At 48.9% G+C, this 12,065-nt stretch overlaps 1 protein-coding gene across 1 annotated transcript; it reads right to left on the bottom strand.

Moving 5' to 3' along the window:
• Positions 1 to 16: 16 nt before the first annotated feature.
• Positions 17 to 11,781, bottom strand: LOC113624666 (pregnancy-associated glycoprotein 2-like). The gene is made up of 9 exons (XM_027114558.1): positions 11,378 to 11,781; positions 10,737 to 10,812; positions 10,390 to 10,500; positions 7,422 to 7,475; positions 4,100 to 4,271; positions 3,019 to 3,136; positions 2,806 to 2,924; positions 1,419 to 1,612; positions 17 to 277 (listed from the first exon to the last, which is right to left on the bottom strand). The coding sequence occupies exons 3-9, from the start codon at positions 10,395 to 10,397 to the stop codon at positions 157 to 159; spliced, it is 786 nt and encodes a 261-aa protein (XP_026970359.1). The 5' UTR covers positions 10,398 to 10,500; positions 10,737 to 10,812; positions 11,378 to 11,781; the 3' UTR covers positions 17 to 156.
• Positions 11,782 to 12,065: the final 284 nt, after the last annotated feature.

Genomic DNA, 12,065 nt, shown 5'->3' on the forward strand with positions numbered 1-12,065 from the left:
TCTGTGTGCCTGTGCGTGTGCTTACACGTGTGTCTTTGGGGGTGGAGCGTATGTCTGTGTGTGTGACTGTGCGTCTGTGCGTTTCTTTGTGTGTCTGCATGTGTCCGTGTGCACGTGTGGGAGCATCACTTGGGGGGGGCCCTCAGAGGGAGGGGCTTACCGGTTCATGGTTATCTGCCAGTAGTGAGGTCGGGACACTGGTATCCACTGGAGCTTTCCTTTGTGGTAGCTGTTGTCCACCCCGCCTAACATCACAATGCTGCCATTCTCCTTCTGGCTGAGGAGAAAAGAAAGAGGGAGGGCTCGTTGTAGGAGAATAACGGCAGGCACTGTCTGAGGGCTGTGCTTCTCCACCCATCCTTGGCACTATTAGGGTCCCCATTTTACAGAGACGGAAATTGAGCCCCGGAGGGATTGAGGACCTGTCCGAGGTGGGTCACCGACTAGTGAGTGGCACAGAAGGGGTTCGAAGCTGGGCAGCCTGGCTGGGCTCCGACCACCCACCCTTCGGAAGAGGGCCCGGTCCCCTCCAGCAACCAAAGTGCTCAGAGATACCCTCAGAGGACACCGTGCCGGGGGGGTCTGGCTGCCCCCTCGCCTTGCCTGTCATTGTTCAGAAAAGCCGAGGCTCGAGGGCACCAAGGGTGTGGGCTCAGGCTCACCCAGGGTTGGCTTCACCAGCGTGTGTGACCTGTGCCACCCATGGGGCCTCACACTCAGCAGGGCCCTGAGCCTCTGCTATCCCTGTCTTGAAATTCCTAATACTTTTTTTTTTTTTTGCGGTACGCGGGCCTCGCACTGCTGCGGCCTCTCCCGTTGCGGAGCACAGGCTCTGGACGCGCAGGCTCAGCGGCCATGGCTCACGGGCCCAGCCGCTCCGTGGCATGTGGGATCCTCCCGGACCAGGGCACGAACCCGCGTCCCCTGCATCGGCAGGCGGACCTCCAGCCACTGCGCCACCAGGGAAGCCCCTCCTAATACTTTTTGAACAAGAGGTCCCACGTTTTCATTTCGCGCTGGCACCTGCGAATTGTGTAGCTGCTTCTGAGATCCGCGTAAAATGTTAGTGAGGAGGAAACATTCCCACCATCCCTATCCTTCCTCCCATATGAAATCCATCAGCACATCCTGTTGCCTTTTCCTCCAACCTGTATCCTGATATCTTCCACTGCTCTCCCTCTTCCCTTCACACCCCCTGGACCAAGCTGCTGCCCCTGAGCCCATGAGCATGCTTGTGTTCTCATAAAACTTTATTTACAAAAACCAGTGGCAGGGCCAGATGAGGCCCTGGGGCCATAGTTATCCCGGGCTAGACTGTCTCTCAGGAAACTTCTGAATCAGGTGGGCTACAACTTTTCATGCAACTGAAAGCATCTTACAGCTGACTTAGAGACAGGGCTTGTGCGGTTCGGACTTACCTGCTCAAGTAGAAGGCAAAGACAGACTGAGGAATGAGGCTTCGTTTCTTCAGGGTGTCGAAGATGGGGGTGGTCCCTTGGATGGCGAGGCTGGGGTAGCTCAAGCCCAGGATGCCATCAAAGGGTGCATCTTCCATCCCAAACTGTAACTTGCTCAGGCCAAATGGCTGGCCCATGTCAATAAGTTTCCCGATCTGTGGGAGAGGGGAGTGTTCCCACATAAAGGTTTGGGAAGGGGGGCTGGGACTGGGCTGGGATGGAGATGCCATGAGCACCGCAGAGAAGAACTGTGGCCTGGCTGTGCCCTGTGTTGACCTCAGATAGTTAGACCAAGCTGCGACTGGAATTTGGGTTCCATTTGTGCTGGGCTGTGGCTTTTAACCAACACCTGCCCATCCTGCAAACACCATGTGAAGTGAGCGAAATTGGCCTCACGCTTCCTATGCAGGTGGAAAAACAGGGACTCAACAGGACCAAATGGTTCCCACTGGAAGACAGAATGAGTAGAGAGCAGGATAGTCTTCTCTTTGCCATCACTGTGATCTGATGACAGAAATGGACTGAATTCATCGCAGTGCATCGTGGAATTTGCATCCGCCCAGAAAGACAGAAGCCCATTTTACAATGTCGCTGCCAGGGTGCTTATGAAAATTCTGCCTGGGAAACACGCTTTGGGGATGTGTGTCTGCGTGTGAGAGAGAGAGAGAGAATACTCAGGCCCTTTGGGGGATGCAGGCTGTAGTTTTCACTAAGTTCTCAAAGGCCCCCTCTCGTGGACCCCCATTTATCAGGCCCCTCCCACATCTGTGGCCCCCTGCTTTCCCTGTCTGGATTCCCGAAGCCCTCAGTTCCCCGCAACCGCCCAAGATCAGTTTTATCCTCTCCCCAAGTACCGCACACCTGATGAATCCTGACTGGCCAGCCCAGCTCCACCGTTTACCTGATGCCTGACCTTGGCAAGGCCCTGGCTTTCTGCACCTGGTTCCCTCATCTGTCTAGTGGAGCTAATCTAATCATAGCACTTGGTATGTGGGGTTGCTGCAGGAGTAAACGAGTTATTACCGTGAAAGTACCTGGCACAGCCTGAGGATATAAGAGTGGGTGCTTTTTTCCCCTCTCTCCCTGCTCCCAGCAAAATGAACCTTGAGCTGCTCATGGGCAAAGGAGCTGCAAATCCACACCTCAAGCCACTCTCTGGGTCAGCCCTTCTGGGAGTTTGTGTGTCAGCAGGGACACTGTCTCCCCAGGGACACAACACTGTGGGGTGGGCGGCCAGCCACTAGGGGACTTTGGGAAAGACGGGCCCTCCCAGTTGGGCCTGCATCTGTTTTGTAAGCTGCGGTTGCTCCCAGGGCCAGCCCTGACTCGGCTTCTGGTTTCCAGTTACCCGAACAGTGTCGTAGCCAAGAAATCCAATGATCCTCCCGGAGCCATAGGTGAGGTCGAAGGACCGGCCCCAGAGCCGGAAGGTGGTGGACGTGTGAGGGTTGAAGAGCTTGTGTGTACCTGCGAACACAAGAGATGTGTGTCCGTCAGGTGCTAAGGACGGAGAAGGGGGTGGGAAGGGGAGTACAAGATGGGCGGGGGGGCAGGTACTCACGGCAGGGGCGACTGTAGCAGTAGATGGAGGGCACCCACAGGTCACCTGAGCCAGTGTCAAAGACGACCCTGAACTGCTGAGGGGGCGTTCCAATGGTGATGTTGCCGACATAGGCTAGCTACAGGGGCCGGGGAGGGGTGGTGTGGTCAGACCTGGCTGCCCTGGCCGCCCTCGATTCCCAGAGCACTGCTTCCCTCGAGGTGTCCCGTGTCTCCTGAGATCACTTTCCAACCACCCCACCTCACAGCCTCTGCTCACACCGGTGCCTTCATTTGATTTTTTTCTTTCTTTTCCTCCATGCGGGCTCTTAGTTCCCTGACCAGGGATCGAACCCGGTCCCCCTGCAGTGGGAGCGCAGAGTCTTAAGCACTGGCCTGCAGGCGAGTCCTGGTGCGTTCATTTGAGAAGCTCTCCAGTCCCCCCTTTAAGGCCCAGCCTGTTTCTTTCTCCAGTTGGCCCTCCTAGGTCACCCCAGGCCACCTCCTCTGAACTCAGACCATGTCCTATCACCACCACGCTGCTGGCCCTTTTATTTGACATGTATTTACTCTTTGCCTATCGCTCAGGCTGTCCTATGCATTCTTGAGGAAGAGACGAGACCTTTTTTAAAATCAATAACAATAACCATAGTGTTAGATTTTCATGGCGTCACAGGCCATAGGGGCTCAGTAACTTTTTACTGGTGTCCTTGGATCTGCGGAGGCTGAACTTTGTCCGCCTGGGGTTTCAATCTTGATTTGCAGTTGGCTTTATCTTTCGATCAGACACGGCTCACCTTTCATCTGTAACTCAGTGGCTCACTTAGTTCAGGAGGAACAATCTCCCTCAAACTAATGGCATATCTTTGGCAAGAAATGGGTGTTTACCTGCCACCTGGTCATTGCCGAGCCCAGTTACCACCGACCAAGAGTTGAGGATGAGAGTGCCCTCTTCTCTGGGAATGGGGTCCGTATTCCCCAGTGTTTCTGCTTCCTGCAGGAGCCCTAGCCCCACCACACCGCCTGGCGCCTCCAGATGAACCCCAGTGCCAGGCCAGAGCACCAGGGGGCGCTGTAGAGTGCCATCCACCCAACACACTCACATCCAGGTAGTTCCTCAGGGGATGAAGAGTCATTTTCGGGTAATAGGCGAGATTCTGGGACCTGTTGCCAACATTCTGGGACCAGTTGCCATTGTTCTTCAACAGGAAGTTTGTCAGCAAGTTTTTTTCCCTGAGGGTTTCTCGCATGGTCTTCATCTTTGTTAGCGGGATTCTTTCACGGAGCATTGGGAAAAGGAAACAAAGAAGGGTCAGCAATCAGCTGTCTGTGTTATAGTACGACTGTCATACCTTGCATTGTAATGGCACTGTGTATATTCCAAGCATTTTTATGAGTGTCCTCTCATATCAGGATGCCATGAAAAGGCCATGACAAAGACCTAGGTTTGAATACAGGTTCTGTTGTATAATTTGGGTAAGCCATATGACCATTTGGAGTCTCAGTTTCCCCCTCGGTAGGTAAAAGGTAGAATATAACTCCTATCGTCCGTATAGAATGCTCTGGGTATTAAGTGAGATGATGTATATAATGTACCTGATATGTAAGAAGTGTCCACAATGACAGCCCTTCCCATTGCTATTGCCATCCCACTGTATCTTTTTCTAAGAAGTTCTGGGAAGGAGTCTGAAGGGGGATCATTACCCTCTTTTTACAGGGGAGGAATTTGAAATGCAGGGAGTTTGTGACTTGGCTGTGGTCACACTGCTTGTTAGAGGTAAATCAGCCTAGAAGTAGCCTTCCAGATCTTTCTCCAGGGCTCCAGCAGAAGAGAGGGGTGAGAGAGGAAGCCAGGAGATGGGGAATAAATTAGGGAAATTAAGAAGCTAGAGAAGCAAGGAAGAGTCAAAATAGAAAAACAAAACGAAAACAAAAACGAAAACTCAGAGAATTCTGTATGCACAGAGACATCCAAAGAGGATGGAGAGATAAAAGAGAGAGATACAGAGATGAAGACACAGACACATACACACAGAAATGGAGAGAGAGCAGAGAGAAGTCCCAGAAACCAATATAGGAGAAATGCTGTTCATAGGACCACACTTACAGTTGCACAGGTTGTGCACTGAGCAATCCCAAGGAGTGCCATTTTCACATAGGTCATGATGTGACGGTACCCCAAGAGTTGTGCAGCCCTGCAGGCTTACCCCAAGACCCTTGGGCCCCATGTTGCCCATGGCACGGTACTCATCAATAAGTGAGAGTTGAACTTCAAGAGTGTCAGGGAATGATTACATTCCCTTCTGAGCCTGATGGATGGAAGAATAAGAGGACAAGGAAGACCCCAGAAAGAGAGATGATGCCACTTACAGTCCCCGCACTTACATGACTAGGCACTCTGAGAGGGCCACCAGCCCAAGGATCCCAAGCCACTTCATGCTTCTTTCCTGGGTCCAAGTACTCAGGAAAGAGTGAGTTCTGAGCATGCAGTGCTGGCCAAGGGCTCCTAGTTATATATGCTCTGACATGCCCTAATTGTCCCCTTTAGGCCATTAATGGATCTGATCAGAAATACGAAGCACTCGATACAATCTTTACCTCCATCAGTGTCTGTGGGGAGTGGACTTGGAAAATTCTCAGAATACAGAGATTTCTACTGTAATCTCTTCTTTGGGGCTTGGCTGAAAAACCAAACTGAACCGCATGGACTAAGAGTGGGGAGACTGTTGCCAAGTTGGAGATAAAACACTGCTAACAACGTGATAAAAGTAAATACTACTAGAGGAATGCTTGACATTCGTGATCTCGTGTGGTCACGAAGCGTGCGTTGTTGTCCTCAGCTGGAGAAGAGATCGCTCGGAGGAAAAGAGTTCAAATGGCAAAGTGAAGACTTTAGGGGCAGCCTATGCGAGTGGCTTTACGTAGTGGGACAGATGGCACAGTTCAGGGGCACCTGTGATGCCAATATGCATCAAAGGTCTGGGCTAGAGTAGTATTACAATTGCACAGCTTCACTATTGGGAGAAATGTGATGCATGCATCCACAAGATACTTTATATCGTCCAACAAACATACACGGAGGACCCTGTGTGCTAGGGTCCAGGGTAGATGCTGTAAAGTCAAAGTCAAGTAAGACACAGGAGGTTCTTATCTACAGGGGGCTAGCAGTCTAGGGCAGTTCTCACAAACTCATGACCCAGGAGGCAAGAGAAATGAATGGAAGGGCTGGGCGGGCACCAGGGACACAGGGCAGCACATGCCCTACCACTGGGGGCAGTCGCTCCGCAGCTCCCACCAGCGGCTGGTTGGCAAGTTTTCAAGAGAAGTTAGAAGTCTGGATATTTATGTAAAATCCCCTGATTTTAAATGTTAGCGACCAATTTTGTTTGTTTTTTTCAAAAAACATAGTGTGAGCCAAACCTCAAACAACTAACTGTGTGCTGGATTCAGCCTGCAGGCTGTGCAGGTTTTTGTTTCTGGCCTAGAGGTGGGAGTAGAGAGGGGACAGAGAGGGGGTTCAATTCATGTTGGTCGAATGAGTAAGAGACCGAATGCATCTGAACCATGTTAATTTTCCTTCCTTATGTAAAGAAAGATTACCAGGGTCATATAAACCAATGAATTGAATAATGTCCACTTGCTGAGCATCTGGTATAATTCCCCACTAGGGTCCATGCCTTGAAACATTTTCTCTACCAAACCAAGCATGCAAAGAAATAACTTCTAAGTGTCTTATCAGTCAAAGAAGACAAAAGAGACCACTCAGAGCTCCTGCTCAGCCTGAGGTGAACAGGGCTACCTGTTAAACTGTTATTCCAGCGAAAGTGAAGATGATGGAGTTTTATGGTTCCTTCCAGGCTTCCCAGGACGTGGGTGTTCCTGCGTGAGATCTATCCAGGCCTGTCCCTTGGGTAGAACAACGGGAGGCTGGCCTGGCCACCAGGTGGGTGATAGATTGGGTGCTGCGTCTTCCTACTCATTTTTGAATGTTGTTAAAATTCAGTTTTGGTGTTTCAGTCCCTACGCAGGGTATCTGACGGCAACTAGCAAGTGACACACACTATACCATTTAGCTCAGCAATTCTACTTCTAGGGATCTATCCCAAAGATACACTGGTGGGCTTCCCTGGTCACGCAGCGGTTGAGAGTCCACCTGCTGATGCAGGGGACACAGGTTCTGCCCCGGTCCGGGAAGATCCCACATGCCGCGGAGCGGCTGGGCCCGTGAGCCATGGCCGCTGAGCCTGCGCGTCTGGAGCCTGTGCTCCACAATGGGAGAGGCCACAGCAGTGAGAGTCCCGCGAACCGCAAAAAAAAAAAAAAAAAAGAAAAAGAAAAAAGATACACTGGCAAAAATACAAAAAGACATATGTACAAGCCATTCACTGCAACACTGTTTGTAAAATGAAAAGATTAGAAACTTACCTGTAGTGACCATCCACGAGGGAGTGTTCAATAAGGCACAGGGCATCCGAACAGCTAGAGAGAGGCGTGAAATGCGTGAGGTCTTCAGGGTGTACTGTTTAGTTTTTAAAAAAGAGGGACCACAAAAGTGCTTGTAGTTCGTTAGTTTTACATACACATATATGTCTGTTTTCAATAAAACTAAAAACACCTGTAATTTATGGGGGAGGGGCAGGGACGGAAGTGAGATTTTTCTTGTTTTATAATTTGACTTTGCAACCATGTAAATGTGTTCCAGAATTTAAAAATACATAAATAAACACATCTGTCGAAATTGAGAACTAAGACAAATGAGCCTAATTCTATCAAGTTGGTGACCCAGCCGCACACAACAAAACATTACTTAAGTGGCTTTAAAATGCAGAATTTTGACCTACATTCGGAGTGGGATATCTTCTAAGAACAAAGACAACACACAAACACATCCTTCCTCCAAAACCAAACCCAAAACCAAAAACCAAAGAAATCTGAAACTATATCCGGCACCTTATTGTTGGTGATGTTGCTACTGTTACTTTGAGAGTATCTTATGTATGTTACAGGTTCACGCAAGTAAGTAACTAATGCTAATGTTGTCATGAAGCATGACTTCCAGTGGAAGAGAGAAAAGATGTTTACGTATGAAACAAAAAGCTTCAGTAAAACCCTGCGGTCTGAAAACTTGAATTGGAAGTATAAGTTTGTACCAATTAATTATTTTCCTTTCTTTTTTTAAAGAAAATCTCTACTTTCTGGGTCTGACCACTGAAAAGCCTAGAAGCAATGGCAACTTGATAACAGTGACTTAGTGACTATCCTGAGGCCTAGCCTGTGGCCTCTGAACACCATTTCCCACCAGAAGATACAGAGATTCTTAAAGAGCTGGTTGATTTCAGGGCTGGGCCAAGAAATGCACAAGGTACGCCTCGGAATCTTGAAGGACAAGAAAGTTGAGGGCCTTCAAAGACCACCAGGGGCCGGGCAAAAGTTTAGGAATCCATATGAAGAGGCCAAAAGTGGGATAATTTTAACATCACATCAAATTGATTGAAACAAATTAAATATATAAAAAGCCATGACTAGTGGCGCAGTGGATAAGACTCCGTGCTCCCAATGCAGGGGGCCTGGGTTCGATTCCTGATCAGGGAACTGGAGCCCACATGCATGTCACAACTAAGGAGCCCACATGCCACAACTGAGGATCCTGCCTCGCACAACTAAGACCCTGTGCCACCAAATAAATAAATAATAAAGATTAAAAAAAAAATAGCCATGAGTTCCAAGTGGTAATATACAACACCTAATTTGTCACTGTGACAGATTGCCAATGCACCAACTCACTATTCTGAACACTGAAAGGGGGAAATAATCATCAATATGTATGCTATTTTTGTATGTAACTACAAATAGTCGATGAAGGACTATTCATTTTAATTGAAGAATTCCAGTAATTAAATTCAGAAGAAATGGTAGAACCGGGAAACCACTGTTTTGCAACATCCTAATGAAAAAATGGATCTAGGCAAAGATCATCAATGGATGCTAAAACCATAAGGTGAAAGGTCGAAGGGGAAGTTTATAATGGATGGATGAGTTTGGCAACATCAGGACCCACTGATCAATCTCAACGTCTATCAAAGTGGGGCAACTAGAAATTATGAGCCTCTTGATGTGATGCCATAAGAAATATATGGAATTACATATGAAATATTCGAATAAAAAGTTTTGAACTCAAGTCTAGATTTAACTACCAGTTTTCAGGGAAATACATAGATAAAGGAACAGAGAAGCAAGGCTCTAAACCCAATACTTGGGAATTCTATAGGACAAACAACCCCACTTCCTCCTGCTTTTTAAACAAATAAATGGCATAAAAATGGGGGGGAGAGACTGTTATTTATTAAAAGACTTAAAAGACAACCACCAAATGCAACATGTGTGTACATTCTCTAGATCCTGATTTGATAAATAAACTGTTAAAAGGCATTTTTTTGAGAGGATCGGGGAAATTTTAATATGGACTGATTATTAGACGTTACTTTTGTTTGGAACAAAATAGCATTGTGGTTATATATTTTGTGACACGGTAATCTCTTCCTTAAAATACTTCAGCAAAAATGAATAAATAGTAAAAAAAAAAAATGTTAAAGTGAAGGTTTAGATAAAAAAAAAAAAGATTTGTGTAGTTGCTATGGATTGAATTGTGTCCACCCCCAAATTCATAAGTTGAATCCCTAACTCCCAATGTGATGGAATTAGAAGGTAGGGCCTTTGGGAGGTACTTAGGTTGAGATGGGGTCTTGAGGGTTCGGCCCTCGTGATGGGATTAGCGCCTTTATAAGAAGAACGTAAGGTAGATAGCTAGTGGGAAGCAGCCGCATAGCACAGGGAGATCATCTGGGTGCTTTGTGACCACCTAGAGGGGTGGGATAGGGAGGGTGGGAGGGAGGGAGATGCAACAGGGAAGAGATATGGGAACATATGTATATGTATAACTTTCACTTTGTTATAAAGTAGAAACTAACACACCATTGTAAAGCAATTATACTCCAATAAAGATGTAAAAAAAAAAAAAAAAGAAGAAGAGCTTCCTCTCTCTCATTCTTCCTCCCCCTCCCCTACCACATGTGAGGACACAGCAAGAAGAGAGCTGTCTGCTAGCCAAGAAGAGGGTCCTCACCAGGAACCCAATTGGCTGGCACCTTGATCTGGACTTCTAGCCTCCAGTCCATGACAGCCTGGGCCAACTAAGACAGTAATGTAATTCTTGATGCCGGTGATGAAACACAGGGTTCATGATACTATTCTTTTTTATTTTTATGTTTGAAATCTTTTTGTAATAAGTTTAAAAAACTTCCATTTGGAAGTTTCTGTCTTTAGTGATACCCTGAGGGGCCCAAGAAAAGCAGACTTGGACAGGCCCCCACTGGCTGAGCAGTGGGAGTCCCACCTGCGCATTACTCCAGCTCTTCTCGTGTGATCTGACCATCGCCAGCCCCCTGCCCCACACTCTGGGCTGCTTGGTCATCCAGCTGGACACTTTGATGAGCCAGGGCAGGACCTGGAGGTAGAAGGAATGAAGACATTTTTAGAAAAAATGGACTGGTCATCTCCCTCCCCGGGGTGGGGGCTGCCATCTGCAGGTGAAGGATAGGGCTTAGGTAAGGAGGGAGGCAAGGAGCGAGGCTGTGGGGTTATTTGGAAGGGAAGGAAGGAGGGATTCACAACCAAGTAACCAAGAGGAAGACAGCTTGCTTAGGACCCAGGAAGGAAGAAGCACTGAGAAAAGAATGGTACCTAGCAGAGGTCCAGATCCACCTGGGTCTTCCGGTAAAACTTGTTGGAGGTCACGATCTTCCTGCTGGAATTCCTGCTGTGGACATGGAGGTGCTAGAGCCATACTCCCTGCTGGTGAGCCCCGGGAAGAGGGACAGCCACACCCAGGGGCCCTTTGATTACACTCTAGCTGTTGGCATCATCAAAAGCTGGACAGCAAAACGGAAGCTCATGCAAAGCATTTAAAATAATGTCTAATTTATCTAACCTTCCTGGCATGTCTTGTACCCAGAGTTCCTTTAGGAGAGGCGATTCATCAGCCTAACTTGGGTTTCTACTGAAGTCTACAACCTTCTCATCCCACAGAACCTGAGTGGCAGAATGTTCCAGTGGGCCTGGCCCCTAAGGTCCTCCGGCTCACAGCAGCTGTGTGCCAACCGGTCTGCCACTCCCCGTTCTGAGTCCAGCATTGCCGGACATCGTCAGGCAATCACGGCACCCTGACTACCAGCTGTGGCCTCAGCATCCTCGGCAATGGGCACCTCTCAGTCACTCGTCCACTAATTGGCATTGACCTTCAGTCTGGAACAGCTGCTCTAGAGCAAGTCTAGCCTCCCCAATCCCAGAGATGAGGAAACTGAAGCCAGGGGTGTATGACTTACCCAAAGGCTGCAGGCAAGTTAGTGAATCGTTGGGACCCAGGGCCTCTGGTTCTCAGGCTGGGAGAGCTCCGAGCAGGGAAAGATCAGAGACAGCTCAGCTGCAATCCACTGCTGGGAAGCTCTCAGAAGTCTGCAGGTGCCAGAGAGGAAGCCCTTTCCCCTGCTTCCTCAAGTCTGGCTCCGCTTCTATCACCAGACCTGCCATGGTAGCAGGAGAAAAGCAATCCTGGGAGCTGACTCTGCTGGGTGCCGGGCAGAGTGGGGGCGCTCCCAGCTGGAGTGGCACCGGCAGGCAGTCGTACAAATAACGCCGAACTCATGCCCCGCTCAGCGGCCCTCGGGCTCCCGCTTCTCGTTCACACAACACAGACCCTCGTGAGATTGGATAACATTGAACTGCGTTCACAGCGAGGAGCATTTTCTGCTCAGCCCTTTGGCAACTTAGATGCAACGTCTTACTCTTTCTTCAGGGAACACCTGGCTGAGCGAGGCTGGGCGTGCTCAGGCAAGCTCGGATTCAAGGGATTTGTTCCCTCTTTGCTGCTCAGAAAGACCTTGGAGCTTCGAAGGCCTTGACAGGGGATGAAACCACTCCTGTTCTATGCGGACTTTGCTATATGGATCTGGTTGGAGAAAAAGGACAGATGCACGGGGCGAGGCTAGGCATCCCTGGGTACCAACTGACTGT

This window comes from Aethalodelphis obliquidens, unplaced genomic scaffold (genome assembly GCF_003676395.1).
Source record: "Aethalodelphis obliquidens isolate GAN/ISIS:26980383/991018 unplaced genomic scaffold, ASM367639v1 scaffold14, whole genome shotgun sequence".
In the NCBI taxonomy this organism is placed as follows: Eukaryota; Metazoa; Chordata; class Mammalia; order Artiodactyla; family Delphinidae; genus Aethalodelphis; species Aethalodelphis obliquidens.